Source organism: Gouania willdenowi, chromosome 6, assembly GCF_900634775.1.
Source record: "Gouania willdenowi chromosome 6, fGouWil2.1, whole genome shotgun sequence".
Taxonomy (NCBI): domain Eukaryota; kingdom Metazoa; phylum Chordata; class Actinopteri; order Blenniiformes; family Gobiesocidae; genus Gouania; species Gouania willdenowi.
This window is the reverse complement of record NC_041049.1, coordinates 64,807,956-64,829,098: the sequence shown is the minus strand read 5'-3', so window position 1 is coordinate 64,829,098 and position 21,143 is coordinate 64,807,956. Positions and strand designations below refer to the sequence as shown.

Genomic DNA, 21,143 nt, shown 5'->3' with positions numbered 1-21,143 from the left:
AGTAGGATATATCAGTACTCTTTACACCTCTGCTAATGATTCACTCGCCTATAGCCAGAAACGCCATTGGAGGCTAATTATGAATCAACCTGTTTCTGAATCTCTTTTATGCTTTGTTCATTAATTTGACTGACCCGTTCAACTTTTTTTTTTAACACAGCAATGTGTGTGTGTGCGTGCATGTGTGTGTTTGTGTGTGCAACTCAGTGTTGTGTGACAACTACAGTACTGTGTGTCACCTTCGGACACTAGCTGATTGTAAGCCACAGTGAGATTAATGTGAGTCAAAAATACATTAAACATACTTTTTCAATGACGATGAAGCAAATAGTAAAAAAAAAAAAAAAATCACAAGATGTATATTCAGCAAAGTTTTCAGCTGTGCCGTTTGTTATGACATTAAGCATAATGACGGCTTTTTAGGTGCAAAAGCTTCGACCTGCAGAGATGTTTGCATTATTCACTTTGGATGATGAGAACAAGAACCCTTTGTTATAATAGAAAAGTTGGATCTGGACAATGTTGAAACCAACTATCCACATCCATGAAGCCCATACATAGTTATAGTTCCAAAAAGAGGAAAATATTCACAAAAAACACACACATTATAAAAAAAAAGGAGGACATACATGGTTTTGCTATAATTGTGTCAATAATATAATTCTCGTTTATTGTTCATAACAATGTTAAACAATATTGTTTGAAAAGACATTAAAAACCCACCAAAATCTTGCCATCAGATGATTGTGATTGTTGACCTACATCACACTCAGTGCTTTAAAAAGCATGAACCATTGTCTTTTGTTAAAGCAGGACGGTCACTGTGGATACTCGTGTTTAAGGTAGTTCAGAATCCAACAAACAGTATTTACTGTAAAAACATTCATTTGATATCCGATGCAGTTGTTGGCGTTAGAGGCAGTGCAGATCGGTAGCATACAATGTAAAAAACAGTCATAGTGTCATCACGCCATATGCCTAAAAAAGGCTTTTGGACCATGTGAAGAGAAGAAAGTGTTGTATTTCACACAATTGTTTCTTAAAATACTTATTTGTAACATTCACTTCGGCTCAATAATGACTTGTGTGGTAATGTGTGCTAACCCTATGCTAGTTCCAATGGTGACTTTCTACCAGGTAGTTGATGATCAGTCCAAAGACATGGAGGTCCATCCAACAGTAGGAGTAAATGCTTCTGTGCTAATTGTACCCTCATTTGTTCTCTGACCCTTAATTCAAGTATCAAACTAAAACCTTAAGGGCCTATAGTACGAAGCTAGATAATTATATAGTGGATTTGTCTCCGTTAGCGAGCTTCACCCAACCAAACATTCTCTGTCAGAGAGAAGCTGTGCTACGAATCTCAATAACAAAAGTTAAGCGAGTTAATTTCAGCCTGGCTACGTGTGCACTGTTGTGACGAGGAGGTTTCCGCGTCAGACCAATGATAATAAATAAATAATAATTCTTTAAAAGTCTGAAGAATTAAAATCAATAATTCTGACCAAAAACAAAACTGTTGCTGCAGTAAAAGCAGAAAATAATTAATGGAAATTTGATGAGTGCTAATACTTAAATTAGTGAGATAATAAACATACACTCTGATGAGTTTCACTTTCACTTTTACCTTGTCTGTGTCTCTGATGCTGCGTTCATACAGCCCAGCCTACATCATAAGGTGGAATATATTTGTTTTTTTATATTATCTTACAGGACTGAGGCTCTCAGTGTCACCACAGAATACATGAATTAATGTGAATTAATGAATTATGAATTCATTATTTTGATGTATGGGTCTGAAAGTGTCCGACGCACGCAGGCTTTATCAGCTGACTGATGTAGGTCAGTGCATCAATGTTTCCTATAGCATGTCATCGGTAAATGAAAGGATTACATTAAATATTCTCTTTCCTGTCAGCGTCACATCAGATCCACACAGAGACATGCTCACACAATGAAGCCTCCTTTTATTGGACAGGTCATTTTCTAATAGAACTGATTGGTCAGGAGGCGGGACTTTAGTACTCGCTCAGATCCTAGCCAGAACAAAACCTGGTCCAGACCAGGTTAGTCGTTTTCATGGTGATTTAGCCTCGTAAGACGTTAGACAGCTTTGCAGTATAGCACACACAGATGAAATCCCGGAAGTTAGCCTGATAAGAGGAAACCTAGCTTCATAGTATAGGCCCTAAAAAATAGCTGGATTTTGCAACCCCATTCCATCCTGTATCACCCAGTGTAGCACTGTCCAGGGTGTACCCCTGTCTAGCTCCCAAAGAAAGCTGGAGATAGGCACCAGCAGACCCCCCGCAACCTCGAACAGGAGTGAGTGGGTCAGACAATGGATACATGGATGGATGGATGGATGGATAGATCACCCAACTGTGTTTAAAAACCACACGCTCAACAGGAGCATCAACGCCATAAGCTGAAAGCTGCACTCCTCTAGTGGGGCTCCGCTCTCCCCACCCACCCATCCTTCCCCTTGTTCATCCTCCCACTCTGTCCTCCTCTTCTCCTGCTCATCGTCTTCATCCACCCTCCACGCCCCGTCGTCCTCCTTCACTTTGTTGATGCTGTCGCAGCTTTCTCCCTCGTGGCCTTCGTAGCAGTGACAGTGAAACTGCTTAGTCAGCAGCTGCAGTTCGTGCTGAGAGTGCCACCCAGTGACTGTGAAGTCCCCGTTACCAGATGGGTGGATGTGGTAGCTTTCAGCACTCAGGTGGAGGTAATGGCGAGCTTGAGGGTTTCGGCGAACGCAGCGACCGTTGCTCTTGCAGAGGAAGTCGCTGCAGACCTCAGCAGCTCGTGTTACGTTGGTGATGTACTGACCAAGGCGATGGCTCAGGAAGGACTTCACCTTTGTGCAGTTAAACTGTTGAAACAAATCTGTATTCAATTGTCTTTTAAATAAATGTAGCTCCAACTCCCAAACAACCAACAACTTCCGCTTAAAAGTATATATGTTGGATTTTAATCCAAAAAACAAGATCTCACGCTTCCTTTTTAATGGTATTGGCCAGTGGTTCTCAACCTTTTTTGGCTCAAGTACCCCTTTCTCTTACTTTTGAATCCAGGTCCCCCCTAATGTCCGGTTACTACATTTTGCTCAGAATACTATGAAAAAATAACTATTGAACATAATGATGGAATGAATGAGTGACAACACACATTTTGAAGAATCTCATTTTGTGAATAAGTGGAATGAAACAGTATTTAGTGCCTCCATTTAAGAAACACTGTTATAGGCAAAAAAAAAAACAAGGTCTCATTCTTTATTGCAAAAATGCTTTGTTTTAAAGATTTCTAAAAGCCAGTAAACTGGGTGGCAACATCTTTTCCTTGTGGTAATGTTATTTTATCCAGTTTTAGCTTTTAACCACCAGAAGATAATAATCCTTAAATGCAGATGTGTCTTCAGATGTAGCTTACCTCCACCAGTAGGACTTTGGAACAAGTGAATAATCAACAGATGTCAAACCCATTTGTGATTAATGACAATTGATGAACTAAAGGTGAAGTTACAGCTTTGCATGGTAGAAAAATGAATTAAATATTCAAAGATAAATTGCATTTTGCTGCCTCAGAGAATTAGCTGTTTCTTAGTTTTAGATGCTGTAAACATCCCACGTTGCACTTTGGAAAGTCAAAGATGTATATTTTACATATAGTACATGACAACTTTGTGATATGAGGATAATCTCCACTGATACCACACAGCAGCAAAAGGTAAAGGCTGCATGTTTTAGACATTAAGGGGCAGAAACCACTTACTCTTGATGAGGTGAGGTTCAGGTCTCCCCATATGACAAACCCGGCCGCCCCCAGAGCAGCACTTTCACCAATGGTATGGATCAAGTCTTTCTGTTTGGAAAGAAATACAAAATAAATAAAATATTACTCAGTATATCCTGAAACAGTGTACAGTACACAGTGTGCAGTACAGCTGCAAAAAGTATGTGTTGTTGTCTGGGCACCAAAAAAAGAAGGAAAATTTTGAGAACCACATCTTTAAAAAGTGCTAGTTTTCAATGGGTTACTAATCAATCTAATACTAAACCTTTTCCAGTTTAAAATGCTCCATCTTTTCACAGTCTAAATTTGAGAATTTGAAAATGTTCCTTTTATTGAATCACAGCCTGTGATTGACAAAGGTTCATTCCTAAGGCTTATGTAACAGTTGAGATCCAGTGTGTTAGTCTGACAATACACCTTAATAATTAAGCCTCATTCAATTCAATTCAAAGACATTATTTAAGTGATTAAGGAATGGGTTTGAACACGTTTCACAGCACAGTAGTTTAAGTCAGTCCATTACATGATGAGTGAAGTCAGTAAGTGGATGCATTGAGATATATATATCCACAGCACCCTCTGGTGGCTAGAAGCAAACATATAGCCCAGTGTCAATGCATAACGCAATTGTTATATATATATATATACCTTATATATGCAACTTTGTGAGATAAACATGTCAACTAAATGGACATGAGTTTAGTGGACATGAGTTGACTGCCCGTAGGGCAGACTCAGGCTATTGTCAGTAAATTAGACTTTTTACCCACCCTCATATACACATTACCCTTCAAGGTAAGGTAATGTGTATATAGTATTATTATTTTAACTAAAGACTTGCCTTGAGCCAAAAGATGTTACATTTAAAGGTCCCATATCATGCATTTTTCACCCATCCTTATTTGTTCTAAGAACAAATCATACTACTTGAGGCTTATTTTCACAAACTTTTTCCAGAGTTTTAGCCCCTAAAAAGTGCCTTTCTGACCAACGGGCTGTTTGCTGCCTGCTTATGCATATTCATGAGTGGACGTGTCTATACACTGACTTGCCTGCGAGGCTTGCCTGCATGACTCCCTCTGAGGCAGATCAGTGATCACCAAAGCAATTTTTTCTTGCTATCCACACAAGTGAATTTGTTCGAACGCACGTCTTATGCTCAGATCTGAATGTACAAACAGTTAATAAGTGAGGGCCCTTGTGAGGAAGTCTATCCTTACATTGGTGAGGAAGGCCATGGCCTCGTCTCTGTAGCCCAGCCTCAGGTAGATGTAGGTAGGAAGGTCGTACTCCTTTGAGGTCAGTGAAGCGACCCTCAGGGCCTCCCTGATCCTGTGTTGGGAGAAATGCAGGTTGCTGATGCTGTTGGTGTGGCTTTTCCTGATTGCCACAGACGGGAATAACGCCGTACTGCTGTTCCACAGCCACAGCAGATCATCGTTTCTCAGCCTTTCCAACAGGGGACAGAAGCCCGTGTAGTTATGCTCATGCAAATTATAGTTATGGCAGTCGGGATAGAGGTAGAAACCCCAGAGTGCATTGGGGCGAAGGCGTGTTCCTAACTGGATAGTCCTCTGCATGAAGGCCTTGGAGCTTTTCTCAAACCGCCGCCGTGCTAGTTCCTCCACCTCAGCAGCAGTAACATTGATGTACGCCTTTGCCGTCAGCTCTCGTGATTTTCGGCGATAGATGTCTTTTTTGTGCCAGTTACGGCTCCACTGGGGCCGCCAGAACTCCCAATCAATGACGGCCAAGCCACGGAAGTCCTCTGAAGGAATGAAGTGGTTAATGTCCTTGTACGCTTTGAGTAAGTGTGTCTCCAGGCTGCAGTTCTGCGGCAGGCCACCATGCACAGCGGCCCCCTGTGGAGTGTAGTACGGATAGTATCCCAGCCGGTTGGCGTAGAAGATGGTGACGTTCTGGCCTGTCCAGTCAGCACGGGGGCTCCCATGGATGTGGAAGAGGCGGTCAAGGTTAGCCGTGACATTGTACTTAATAGTGCACATATCCAGCGGGGCATTCCAGGCAGCAATGAAGGGCTTTCTGGTGATCAGAGGCAGTTTGGCTGGTTTTTGTCCAAAGGCACAGTGAAGAACCAGAAGCAGCCACGAGCAGGTGAGAGCAACAGGTACCACATGATGGGAGGAGGATGCCACGCCCACAGGCACCTCAGGCATTCTGGGTATCAGGACGAGAAACTGTCATTCATCCTAAAGAGAGAGAAACATTGTTACATACTAACACAACAAACAAACACGTGCATTGATAAGACAACTAGTATTTAACACATTTAAATTTGGATTCATTTCTTATTGTTTGACTTTGTGTCCATCCATCCATTTTTTAGGGTCGTGGGGGTCTGCCGGTGCCTATCTCCAGCTCACACTGGGCGCAGGGCGGGGGTACACCGTGGACAGGGTGCCAGTCCATCGCAGGGCAACACAGACACAGACAACCGCTCACACACATTCACTCCTACGGCCAATTTAGAGACTGCAATCAACCTATCAGTCATGTTTTTGGATTGTGGGAGGAAGCCAGAGTACTTGGACTTAACACACTGAGCACGGGGAGAACATGCAAACTCCACGCAAAAAAGACCCAAGTGTCCACCCCAGGGTTTGAACCCAGGACCTTCTTGCTGTGAGGCGTATATGCCAATCTGAGTCCGTGGGACGTATTTGGATTATAGTTAATTGTGTAGTTTGGTAATGTTGTGTTGCAGTGAGTTGAGTTTCAGTTTACAATTAATTTAATTCCAGCAAGTTCAATTTTGTCTTCTTCTTTGAAATATGTTTATCTTCCTCAGACGTGATTCTTTTATGAGGGAGAGCATCAAAGCAACTACTGAACGCTTTTGTGTGTCCTTATGACCAGAAAGAACTCATACATTTCCTGAAAGAAAGTTGTCTGAATAAACAAAACCTTAAGATATTACAACAAATTTAGTCTGATGGTCATGAGTTTAGTCATGGTGGATATTGTTATCAGTTGGGTTTTATTTGTCATTCATGTTGTAGCAGTATTCTATTATATCAATGTCTGGATTTTAGATTTTTAAATGTGAAAATCAAATAACCACTCCTTTTTGGGTTGTTTTAAATATCCTATTCTAAATGGAACATTCTATGACCAAAACATACACAGGCCATCAATCCATTAAACAAACACATTTAGACATTGATTTTGTTAGGACTGCAGGCAGTGAAATGGAGTATGAGAAAAGACCACTCAGACCTACAGTATCTCATGATGCATTAGTTTTCTCTGTGAGAGGATGAAGCCTTCATTATTGTTGGGTTTAAATGACTTTAGATGTCTGGTTTGGTTTCAAAGTATTTTCCATTCTTTGTTTTCATGTCAGTTTGACTCAGTGAGTTTGGATTTAATGTGGTTGCTGTATTTAGTGAGAGCAGATCATTTTCCCAGCCGACTGTTGGTATGCTACAGCAGACACATTGATGAAAGGCTCACCCTCCCTGAAATCACTTCCATCTGAAGAGAGCAGACACGCTTTGACTTAAGGAATGTTTCTGATTATTCCCATTGTTAGTTTTCTACTGCAGCTGCTGAGTCTCATTAGTTGGAAATCCAAAACATTATGACCCCAAACAGTATACATAGTGATGGGTGGCCGAGGGTTGATATTTTACCTTGGGAATTAAAAGATGGGCAAGGTCATGCTTGTCCTGACAGAGAGCTGTCAGAATACTCGTGTTAGAATGGGGTTTTATTTTGGAGGGCAGGCTGGAACTCTTGACCTCCCTCCCAGCAGCTTTCTCCTGCTGGGCACCAGCTGCTGGTGATTGGACACCATCTGCAATTAATGGCTGTGTATAAATGGGGAAGCTTTGGTTTAGTTTAGTTTGTTTACTATGTTCTCACCTGTGATCGATTTCATGTCAGTAATTCCTGGGTCGACAACAAGTGTTTTTTCCTCTGCTTTTGGACATTCTTCTTTTTTTTAACTCTCACTTTGTGTTCTTGGTTCGCCTTCTTGTGTTTTTTACTACATCTGCCTCCCTGGACTGACCACCTGTGTGCCGAATCTCTGTTTGTCTGACCAAGCCTCAAGAAACAATAAATATTGGAATAATGCACCTGAGCTCTGCCTCTGTCCCTGCATTTGGTTCTGCGCCTACACCCGCATGTGACAACTAGATCTGCAATGTTGTATTTGGGGCAGAAAAGAGAGCAGTTGGTCACCGTTAAGTGGTTAGGGCAGTGGTTCCTAACCTTTTTTGGATCCTGACCCCATTTTGATATCAAGAAATTCTGGTGACCCCAAAGACATTTTTTTTTTCCAAAATTAGTTTTTGAACATGTTTGAGCTCAGTTTTTTTTTTTTTTTTACTGCATTTTATTTGAACTACATTTGTATTTCACAAATTAAAAGTATAGAAATACAGTTGGTGTTTTTTTTATTTATTTATTTATTTTTAAAGAATAATTAAATCATTTAAAAAATCTTTTCATTTTTTAGAAATTTCAGGCCGGTTGAACAACAGATTAGTGGCTCCAGAATAGATTTATTTATTTCGTTTTTATCGTTTCAAGTCGTCTCACGACACTTTATTTTTTATTTTCCACTCTCTCTCTTTCATGTCACTCCTGTAGTGCCATCTTGTACCCCTAGGGTACCACACAGGTCATGCTCTTTGAACACTATATATATATATATATATATATATATATATATAAAGGAACTTGGATATAATAGGGTGCTGATTGTAAAGTTGCGCATGCTAAAATAAACAGCAACATTTTGAAACATTTAGCAACAAACCACATTTAAAAAATGTATGTGAATTTTTTTTTTTTAACTTTTGATCAGATTTAAAGCAATATATGTGAAAATTTAGATTTTTTTTCTTGTAAAAATGTAATGTCAATGTTAAATCTAAATGTAAATCTAAATCTAGATGGTAAATGTAAATCTTAAATGTAAAATTTAAATTTTGAATCCAAGTGTTAAATCTAAAGCTAAATGTTACATCTAAGTGTCACGGGTGAAACTAAATATTTAGCTAATAAGCAAATTCACCGTTTAGATTTAGTATTTAACATTAGATTTAAATGTAACATTTATATTTAAATGTAACATTTAGATTAAACATTTGGATTTAACATTGACATATTTTTACGAGAAAAAAATCACACACATTTCACAAATATTGTTGTAAATCTGGTCAAATAAAAAAAGAATCACATGCTTTTTGTAAATGTGGTTTGTTGCTAAATTTTGCAAAAAGTTGTTTGTTTTAGCATGCACAACTTTACAATCGACGCCATGTAGGGTAAATCATATTTGTGTCCCTTCTTAAAGTCTTCTTTGTGTTAGAATGGTAGCTTTGAGCCACATGTCAGTCTGGCATTGATAAAGATAAGAGATTGTTGATGGCTGTGGTTCTTGTGAAGTGGCACCACTTATTCAAGGAAACTGTCAACTATCTGATCTTTTCTATGTCCGTTGGAATATTTCCTGAATTTTCCGTGAATTTCCTCACTCGCTGCCAAGGCCTGAAGTTTTTCTTCACTAGGAATGTTGGCTCACCACCTGGAAGTTCTCCCATCTGATAACAAGCCCACTTGGGACCTTTTTGAATAAACATTGGAGAGAAACCAATTTAATCTTTCATCATCAAATGTTTAAAACTCAAAACCCACTTTGAAGGACGTTATCTCATACCCCGCCCTTCCCGAGTATGCCAACATCTCAACGCAAAGGATCTCCAGAGTAAATGAATCCAAGCCTTTAATAGGAATTTTATCTCGGCAAAAAAAATTAAAAAATAGCACCTGAAACACATGCAAAAAGGGAAGGAAAAGTGAGAAGCACATCCTGAATTGGATTTGAGGGAATGAAGGCAAACCACTTGAAAAGAACTGAAAGACTTGGAGCCAAAATAACACACACACACACACACACACACACACACACACACACACACACACACACACACACACACACACACACACACACCATCTGTTAGTTAACTATGTTCAGCTTTAGCAAAGTCACCAAGTTATTGTCAAGTTCGATTATAATTTAATGTGGTGTAAATGGATTTGAAGCATAATACCAAGACAGTTACTTATGCAGCAGGTACATGTTACAAAGGAAGCCTTAGGAGATATTCTATCCAATTGGTTGTTTTTCTTCAAATAAAGAAGAAGAATAGAATATTTCAATAATGTGGTTTCTTTGTCTAAAAAGACAGTGACCTGCCTCCCACTCGAGTTACTGGTGCTCAGTGTCCCAGACTCCAGAGATTAACATACATTTTTGTGGTTACAGCATGTTTTGCAATGAGACCACTAATTGTGTTTACCCCATCACCCCGCCTTTGTCTCCAACGACCGGCCGACTCAGTTTAAACAGCGTTTGAAAGGCATTTAGAACAATGATGAGAGTGTAAGGAGAAATGTTGGAGATCAGAAAACTGTTACAATAGACACAGAAGCATATTGTAAGTCAGATATGGGAAATAACAAAAGGCTTTGTGCGTTTTTGTGGCTGTTTTGTATGATGTGTATTTTATATATATTATATTATTTTTTTATTTTTTTTATTTACTTTTGTTTATTTCTTTTTCATTGTTTTATGTCTTTTTTTTTTTTTTTTTTTATAAGTCATTTCTGTGGGCAGGGTTCACCAAACTCAGATCAGGTTAAGGAGCAATAGCTAATAACAATGTAACGAAATGTTATGGTACAAACACACACACAATGTCTCACACTTTTTCAATCCAATTGTTTTTCATCAACAAAGATTTTTTACACATGTGTTACTCTTCATTGGGAATTTGTTTCCAATCTTTAAATATATCATATTTTCTATCGTGAGCCCTATATCGAATTCCATATTGTATCGTGAGTTAACTATGACGTTACACCCCTAGTGGCTAATAAATACTAATAAAAATAATAAATATCCACACTAAAGTAAAATTATTGGATGACAATAGACACATTAAATTGCACCCCTATCACTCCCATCAGTTTCATTCAGTCACATCTGCAATTGTTATTGTTATCGTTACGTAGTCGATGCAACTGGCAACAAACTCATTCATTATGTGGAAGGTCGGCAATACGTTAGGTAAAATGTAGCCTTTAGCTTAGCACAAAAAAAACCTGAGCAAAGTACTTCATGGAAAATGTTTACAATACAATAAAACTTTACAAAGCTGCGGCTCTGGAGCCTCATTTGGCTCTTTGACACTTTTGCAATGGCTCCCTATAGTTTTAAAAAAATATTGAAATAAAGAATTTTTATTTTCTTACAGAGGATAAAAATGATTAATTACATTGACACTAAATAAAATAACGATATAACAATTTGGCAACCTAAAAATAAATCACATTGTGCAATAACTCTGCCACCTTTCTATACGTCACCTCTTGCCTGAATCCCTGGTAAGATAACTAACATCCACTAAAAAGACTATTCTGGAAGAAAATAACGATTTTGTTTGTGTGGGGACAGATTCATTTATTCGCCAACATGCCAGCTTAAATATGCATGCTTGATATATGGCGCCAAGAAATTAACAATCAGCATTTGTTGACCCACATGATCATGTGTTATCAAATTCAAGTTATTTTTGTAGCCCTTCAAATACATTGACTTAATAATAGTAATCGCATAATTGAAAATAATTACAAAATTGGTGTAATTATAATGGTAATTGTCATTTTAACAATCTGTTGTTTGTAGTAATCATAATTAAATTGTAATTGAGTTCAGATAATTGACTTTTTAATTGTAATCATCATGAAAGTTCTATAAAAAATGACAATTATAATTTTACTGGGGAACCATGTTACAGTTCTATGTACACATGTTAACAATTATTATAATATGTTTCATATCAAGCTTTCCTACATTTTACCATTTAAAAAAATACTAAAACCTATATTTCATTGATTAGGAAGCTTAACAATAGATAGGAAAGATATTGGTTTTTAGTGTATTTTACAGCTGATTTAGGACCTGTTATAAAAAATGCTAACAGAAAGCTAATATAAGAAGTGGGTTAACGTTTTTTGGTTATTTATTACAGGCTCAGTAATTGTGATTAATTGTAATTGAGAACCTTATTGTAATTTACTTTCTGAGGATGAAAAATAATACAAATTTAATTGGAATTGGAAAAAATGCTGGTCACTGTAATCGTAATTGAATTGTAATTGAACACGGGTAATTGAAAATATAATTGAAACTGAAACATTTAATTGACCCCAACCCTAGTTGTAAATAAAAAGGCTTTAAAGTGGGAAAAATCAACCTGTGAATGAATTTATTCTGCTTGTGTTCATAAAGTGTAATAAATCATCTTGATGACTGTTCATCCATTTGATAATCAAAGCATTGATTCCTCTGTTAGTTTCTAGTCATGTCACTACTCCATACTCGTCTCCAGCTGAATATGTACCAGGATATTCTCTTTCATCGACCATGCACCCATCCAGAAACACAATTCTGCTTGAGTCGTTTCTCTGCGCTGCGTCCAAAGCTGGTCAAACTGTGTTAACCACATTAAAGTGAGAAACGGTTTGGCAAATATTCTCATAAATGAAGCGCTGTCATGATTCATCCCACTCACATGAGGTCCTGAACAAGTGAAGCTGGAAGACTGGAGACCACCAAGACTGAGATGTTTCCACACAGCAAGGCCAAAACAAATCTCGTGGCCTGGTGAGGGAGCAGCAGAGGCTCCACAAGTCTTTGCAGTGAAGGCAACATGACAAGGTCAGTGAGGATTAGTTGAATAAAGAAAAGAGAGAAGAAGAGTTTAAGTCCATGAGAGGGAAAAGGCCTTTATTTCTATTTAAACTGTGTAATGTGTGTCTGGTCTGTTCTATAGGAAACAGAGGACAGAAGAAGTCCCATACATCCATCCATTCATCCATCCATCCATCCATCCATCCATTCATCCATTCATCCATTAATGCATCCATCCATCCTTCCATCCATTCATGCATTTATCCATCATCCATCGATGCTTTCATCCACCCATTCATTCATCCATCATCAGTGCTTTCATCTATTCATTCATCCATCCATCAATGCATCATCCATCCATTTATCTGTCATCCATCCATCCAACTATTCATCCATCCATCCATGCATTTATCCATCTATCCATTCGTCCATCCATTAATCAATCCATCCATCCATCCATTCATCCATCTGTCCACGCATTTATCCATCATCCATGCATCAATCCATTCATCCATGCATCCATCATTTATCGATCATCCATCGATCCATCCAACTATTGTTCCATCCATGCATTCATCACCCATTCATGCATGCATTTATCCATCTATCCATTCATCCATCCATTAATCCATTCATTCATTATCCATCCATCCATAATGCTTTCATCCCTCTTTTCCTTCATCCAATGATGCATCCATCCATCCATCCTTCCATCCATCCATTCATCCATCATAATGATTACTCCTGTTAAGAGTCATTTGGCACTTCTACACAGTACGTTTTATGACATCCTCAGGTCTCAGGGTGATGTATCAGGTATCAGAAAAACCAACTGGGCTCATGACTCAGCCAAATCTCCGTCAGATGAAACGGCCTCACTTATCAAAGCCGTTCTTTCCTTTTATCTTTTAAAAGTTAAGATATAGCACCATATTGTTTGATTAATAAAGACATACAGTACATGAGGTAAATTAAACATTGATATAGCTTAACCTTTAAAAATAAATAGAAAATAACAGTTTTCAACTTTCTGTCATATCCGAAGCTGCACATATTGATAACGTCATGTGTATATCTGGTTTCTTCAAAATACTTCATGTCGTATTTTCAGGCCTGATGCCGTTGAGTCTGACAACTTTTATTTTGAAGACTGAGGTGTCATTTGACTGTGCTCTGACAAATGACAGGTTTTCCTGATACCTCATACCTCACTCTGAGACCTAAGGATGTCCTCATATGTACACCGTACACCTGAGATTAGATAGATTCATTTTTTTCTTTTTGGTGATTTACACTAACAAACAAGGATTTTACATGCACACAAGAACTATGTACTCTTTATCACCTTCAGCATGAAAGAGGACATTGGAATCCCAAGAGGAAATGCCTCGATATAGAAGGAGAACATAGGTCATCATTCCCCAGGATATAACCGATAACTTTCTAGTTTTAAGTCTACACTGTTTACTGCAGCACAAGTATTTTTTAGATATACCCAGATTGATCGCAGACAAACTAAAGATACAAAGTTCAGATTTTGTCGATGTAATGACAGAACACATGTTTCTAATCTAATCTGAATATTTTAACTTTATAGGTAACTGATCTACGGACCTGTCATATAGTTTGCCAGCAGGCCACCCAAAGGCAGCACATCATTCAAACAAGCTCCTCTGAACCTTTAATCCCATTTGACTGCAACAGCTTAAAGCACGATCCTGAAATCCTGTTAGCTCACAACTCTGACTCCACCTTTGAGATCTCTGAGCCAATCCAGGCAGCTTGGAGTTCACCACACGCCCATAAACACTGGAGAACTTTTACAGGAAGCTATGATGAACTTCTATCAAATCGCTATGGGCTTACTTTTCCAGTAAACCTGCTATACTGTGTTTGCACTCTTAGCTTTAACTCTAGGAGTTAGTTAGTTAGTTAGTTAGTTAGTTAGTTAGTTAGTTAGTTAGTTAGTTAGTTAGTTAGTTAGTTAGTTAGTTAGTTAGTTGATTGAATCCCTTTAATTAATTTTTGATATGGACATCACAATTACATTGGTAACCCAGATGTATTGTTTTGAGTGTTTTAGCATCTGCTAATTTACAACACCTTTCCACAGGAGGCTTTTAAAAAGATTAAAAGTAACAAATATGCACTGCACATAACATTACAAAAATAAAAGCAATATTCAAAGTTAAATACAGTCAGTTGTAGGGCAGAAGCAACACGGGCAAGTGGGAAACCAGGTCAAACTAATAATATAAACACTGTTGTTTTGATTTTAGAAATGTTTGTAGTCCATTGTTGAAAGCAATGTTACTAGTCTCTAATTTTAGATACATGGATAGAGAGTTCCGCAGTTTTGCTAGTTAGTTAGTTAGTTAGTTAGTTAGTTAGTTAGTTAGTTAGTTAGTTAGTTAGTTTGACCAGAATCAACCATCCATCAAATTATCCAATGTGGCAGTTCAAGATAAGCTTTTGAAGTAACATTGTTTACATTTAAAGGTCAGAATTCTCCTGCTTAAATAGCCAACTATACAAAAAAACCCCTCTTTTTTTCTATTTGTACTGCAAAACAAAGACCACGCTTGGTCTTTAGTCACATAAACTGTTAAACAGTGTGACATCTCACCTGTCTTCAGGTACAGGCTGTTGTTCTGTAAGAGGTCATATCAGAGGTCATGGTGGAGCAGCAAACAACTGTGAAGCGCAGCGTTCATTCTCTCTGTCCGTCTGAAACCCACCCTTAGTTGCCCACACGTTTTATACAAGGCTGTGAGTATTGGAGAGGGAGGAGAATGTTTCAGCACCAAAACACGATGATTAGAGAGCCCAGAGAGGAAGGGGAGGGGGGACGAGAGGCATAGACACAAAGTCAGGAAAGAGAGAGAGAGAGAGAGGCTTTAAAACCCTGATCCACTCCACAAATTCTCCGCTCATCCACTTCACACAGTCTGTAACACAGACGTAAACAACTGCTCTCTCTGTCCGTACAACTTACTGTATGTGTGTTTTTTTTTAAACACAAGCTAAGTCTAGGGAAACATACAAAAGCAACCTACAAAAGTGATGTATTTTGCAAAAAAAAATAATAAGGATCATAAATCATGCAGGATACCCACTTTTTCTAAAAATGAAGTTTATGGACTTGATTAAGTTTAAAACATTACAAATGATATATAAAGCTAATTACAGAACACTAACAAAAATAGACAAGGGTAGTATGATTTGCGGGGGAATTGAACTTTAGAAAGAGAAGATTCCAGACTACTTTGAAAACATGTGCATCTCAGTATGTGGGGTATCCCTTTGGAACAGTCTTAATATTAAACTTAAAAGTTGTAACAACATAAAGAAAAAATATTTTGGACTAGAATCTGATGAGTAGATGGAGATGTTAAAGTTATGTAAGTATAGGTAGGCCTATGAATGCTTGTTTTTGTTTATATTTGTGTGTATTTTCTTGTCTATTTATGTATATATTTGCTCAAATGTCAGACTTTTTAAAATATCTTGGAAGTATCAGGCAGGACTAGATAAGCGTTAAGCTTCCTTCTGCACCTTCTCAAACTTTGCTGGGGTTCTTTTTAAGTGAGCAATGATTGCATTGTTAAAATTTGGTTCAAAAAAGCTGCTTTTTTTTCTGCGTTTGCAAACATTTTTCCTCCTTTTCTATTTATTGTATAATTTACATATGTTTAAGCAATGGTCAACTTTAAAGCGATTTTATCCTCCGATATAGTCGGTATACGAAAACTACCATAATCCTGCTGAACTCTCTATGTGCAATAAAACAATTATCAGTATCCTGTGAAATAATTTGCTCAGTATTTCTATCTTTCTTTTTTCTTTTTGTACAAATACCCTTTATTTTTCTACTCATTTTCAAACTTGTCATACCTCATCGCTAGCAGTAATTTCTCTGTAGTATGAACTTGCCAAACAGCATTTTTCTGTGTTGTACTTGGACAAACAATGCCAATAAAGTTTAATCTAATTTAATCTAGTGAACAAAGATTGTGCTTACTCAGCCTATAAATTATGATTTCAACTGTAAGCAAAACAATGATGCTATGCTAGTAATACGGCTCTGTGTTTTTAAGACCTACCGTAACAACAATACAGATTTTTCTGCTGAAAATCCAAACAGAAAATGTTCCACACCATGCCAATATGTTGGTATGCTAAGCTACCACAAGTGAGACCACATAAACTCAACAATCCTGAAAGAATACAAGGAGCAAAGGGTTTTTTGGAAAAGGGAAAGGAATGAGAGAATGTCTTAAAGGGGACATATTAAAAAAATCCACTGTAAATTTTGAACAAAAATGAGGTAACTTGAGTGTCCACCACCACACAAAAAGTGAAATAAACTCATCCAGTTCTTTGTTTGTGGTCTGTGTAAGTCTTACAACACAGAGAAAAGTGTTCCGTTTCAAATTTCTTGAGTTTGTGATGTCACAAGTTGAATCGGGCTTTGCTTCGAACTCCAGCTGCCGAAGACACAAGAAGGAAGTGGCCACACTTGTTTTTACAAATGTGGCCTAAAACCTTTGAAATGTCGTTATTAGACGATCTATGTGTAACAAAATGCATTATTTTGCACTATATTCATTTTATCAACTTTTAAAACTGGGACTACTTTACCCTGTGTGCCGCCATGTTGAAATGACATCATTGGTGACATGATTAGCCCCTTTTAGTTCATTGAGTTCTATAGGATTTTAAGCATTCAGGATCATTTAGCAGCTTTTTCAGTCAAAATTACAATTTGTGCTTCCTTAAAAATTAGTAAACTTAAAAAATTCGATGTAAACCTCTTTTGTTTACTGAAAAATGATAAATTAAAAAAAATCTGTGGCCACAGGGGGTGACAGTTCCCACTCTGCTGTTTCTTAGATGCCATTAAGGAGAGAAGAAGAGCTCCATGTGCATGATGTAAATCCATGCTGCGTAGAGCAGCAGTAGGATTCTGCAACCAGGATCCTGTGGACAACATGGTGGTGCACAGGGTAAAGTAGTCCCAGTTTTAAAAGTTAATAAAAATGAATTTGGTGCAAAATAATGTGATTTGTTAGGCATAGATATTCTAATAAGGACATTTCAAAGGTTTTAGGCCACATTTGTAAAAACAGTGGAGGATCCCTTTAATGACAATGAATGTGTCCCCTCCGTAGTTCCAATCACTTCATCCATAGACTGTTTCCATGACCTCATAACTCATTTCGGGACACCCTGCGGAAGAGAGGGGCAAGGGGAGGGGGAAAACGGAGCGCTCTGAAAGAGATGTTTTATACCGGGTCTTAAACCTCCGCTTTTGCTTGATTCATGTTATGTTTTGACCAAACTCCAGCACAGATATGTTATATATTATATATTTAGACCACAGGGAACTGTTTTCAAATGTGAAAAATGGGTATAATATGTCTGCTTTAAGGCTCTGTTGCGCTTGTAGAAAGAAACAGAACTGGGGAAAAGAATATGAGGTTTTGTTTTGTTTTTTCCCTTTAGTTTTTAACCTGGAGTACAGGGCGCCATGATATTCATATTGGTTGCAACACACCAATATAAATGTTTTGCCACCAACATAATAACCAGGTAAGACAAATCTTATTCTCTGTGAATTTGTATTGTTACTTCTCTGTGTAGTGTGATGTTACATCATACATCATGTAATAAGGACTTAATACTTAAACTCAGCTTGAGCTGAGATTCCAGTGGGTAACCAACCATGCATACTTACATCCAGAAGACAAAATCTTGGAAAATCCAATTCCAGTTAGTCATTCTGGTAAATTTATACATGGATTTTCCCTTTTAACCCAGTGTTTTATGCTCAGTAAACATGTCACCCAACTGCACTCCATTTACTGTGTTTGGATTGAGACGTTTCAATTACAACATCGTTTCAATTTACAACAATTGCACGTTACATAGCAGTGTTTAAGTAAATGCCATGACTCAGTAATGACTTAGAAATCTGCTGAGCTTTTGAAATCTTGTCTACACAGCTACACTGTAGGTATGCCTGTTTGTAGGGGCTGTGGTCATTTCTGACTTTAAAAGACAGTAATCGCTTTGGGTTATTTAAACTTGTGTGATATGATCGTTACTTAATTTCACAGGGTAAATACAACTAATAGGATATAAGTAATAATAAACCACAAAACATTGAAAGTCAGCTCTCAGCTTAGACTCTGGAAACTTGTTTTTAGGGTCAAAGTGTCCACAGTTTTAGGGAGTGTGAGAAAGCTCTTTCTAAATGTTATTAAATTTATCAAATTTTGATAAACAAAATAGGTTTACATCTACTTTTTTTAACTTTCACTGATTTTTAGAGCAACCCAAAGCAGCACAAGTTGTAATTTTGAGTGAAAAAGCTGCTAAATGATCCTGAATGCTTCTCCTCCTATAGAACTCAATAGGTTGAAAGGGGCGATTGGCATCATTTTTAAAAGTTATAAAATGAATATGGTGCAAAATAATGCATTTTGTTGGGACATTTCAAAGGTTTTAGACCACATTTGTAAAAACAGTGGAGGATGCCTTTAAGTTATATCCCTTTAAGCCTAATGTAAATAATTTAGATTTAGTGAAAAGTGGTTCGGTGTGGTCCAAAAATCCTGTATCATGAACATAACGTATTGCTCATTTTTGAAGTGAAACTAATGTAGATATTTCAGCAAACTTCTGCACAGGTCTTGTTTTATGGTGTATCATTGCTGATTTTCACAAGCTCTTAAACTCATGAGGATGTCATCAGGTAAATGAAAGGATTGGATCAATCCATAAATATTCTTTCTCTCCTGTCACCTGTCAGATCTGATCTATGCAACAACGTGTTCCGAAAATGTTCCGCCCATACTTGGGCGCGTCATTTAGCAAGAGAACTGATTGATCAGGAGTCGGTGCTTTTATACTCTCCGAGGTTTTAAACAGAACTTAACCTGCTCCCGATCAGGTTAGCCGTTGAGCGTGAGTTACTATGGTTACTAACCCCGGCAAGAAGTTAACCAGTGTCGTAGTACAGAACACACAGAATAAATCATGGAAGTTAGCGCCATAATAGGTAATCCAGCTTTGTAGTAGAGTACATGAACCAAATTATATGAGTTTTTTTTTTACTCTACAGATAAACACAGTCAAGAATAAATAAATCCAACTCTTTCAAAAGCATCAAACCATTTAAACATTGTTCTCTTGCATGTGTAAATAAATGCTCAACTCGGAGGGGAAGGAAAAAGTAAGCCTGAGAGAGTGATTTCATATTACTTCAAACTCTGTGTGTGTGCATGTATGCGTGCATGCGTTAAAGAGGAAACCACATTACCACATTGGGTTGGGGTTCGGTAGTGGGGGTGTTACTTGCATTCCTTTGGCCTGGCACTGCTGTCCTGACTGCAGATACTTTTCCACTACATCTGCAGTTAAAAGGTCCATCCTCAACCACTTCACCTTCTCAACCCCCTCACTTCTCCTCATCTTCTCCTCATTTCCCCTGCATATGAAAAGTATCAGTGTCTTCCAGGCTGCGACAGTGAGTCGGAGGCTGACATATGAACTGTTATGTAAAGGTTTTGTCATAGACTGCATAGATCCTCATCAAGTTCGCCTGCAGAGGCATAAGGCATTTGTTGGTGGTGGGAGTGATCGTTTTGGGTCTGGGTGAGGTTTAAAACATGTTGCACGACAGAGTAGTTTAATGAAGGAAATGAGGTGATCCTTATCCATCAAATAAGAAATGGCGTCAGCTCCTAACCCACGACTGTACGGAAATAGAAGTCCCCCTAAAGAAGCTAATAACACATTTTCCATTTCCATTGACTGGTGATAGACTACAGATTCCTACCCTGTTTATTTGGTTGCAAATATATTTCCATAAACTTATTATCATTTAAGAAACCAACCTTCAAACCGTCTTATGTTTCTGGTATCAACAATGCTAGTTATTTATTGTTCTATAATGTGCTGAGGTGGAAATCTCCTCCTAAAAAAACTTCTATGTATCCGTCCACGGGACTCTACATCCCTCAACGCAATGTGTAAAACTTTTACTACCATGTCAATAAGAGAGTTTTTACCATAGAGATCAAAGCAATTTCAACCTTATAAACCAGTGATGTGCAGTTAGGGTAGGCACGGTAGGCAGTGCCTACCCAAGGGAGAATTGATAATTTGATTATTTGTTTTAATTATAATAGAATGATAAATTATTTATTTTTCCATTTCCGATAGCCTACAGTACCTATAAGTTTGAAAGTGTCAACATTTTGTGCTTTTCATAGCCTAAATGACTAAACATTGTTATTTGCTGGTACGGCAGAGACGCTGCACAGTCTCACTCTGCTGTAAGGCGGGTGGAGGCCACACCCCCTCCCAAAGGCACATTGCTGCTCTGCCCCTGGCCCCATAGCGTGTTTTTATGTGTTTGCGCATGCAAGATGAAAACCATTTACGTAAAAAGGCAGCTCTCTAAGCTGCCTTTTTACGTAACCGCGCTATGCTAAATGCTATAAGTACGTTCAGAGTGCATTAGTGAATTGTTAGAGTGTGGTCGCTGAGACGATAGAGAAACTTTCTTTTGAGGAAAAACGACAGCTTTTAAAAGATGGGAGACCAACACCTG

General features: G+C 38.0%; 1 protein-coding gene across 1 annotated transcript; it reads right to left on the bottom strand.

The window, feature by feature from the left end:
- Positions 1 to 626: 626 nt before the first annotated feature.
- On the bottom strand, positions 627 to 15,243 carry hyal4 (hyaluronidase 4). Its single transcript, XM_028449986.1, has 4 exons — positions 15,150 to 15,243; positions 5,016 to 6,005; positions 3,775 to 3,864; positions 627 to 2,875 (listed from the first exon to the last, which is right to left on the bottom strand). Exons 2-4 carry the CDS (start codon positions 5,970 to 5,972, stop codon positions 2,375 to 2,377), a joined length of 1,548 nt encoding a protein of 515 aa, XP_028305787.1. The 5' UTR covers positions 5,973 to 6,005; positions 15,150 to 15,243; the 3' UTR covers positions 627 to 2,374.
- Positions 15,244 to 21,143: the final 5,900 nt, after the last annotated feature.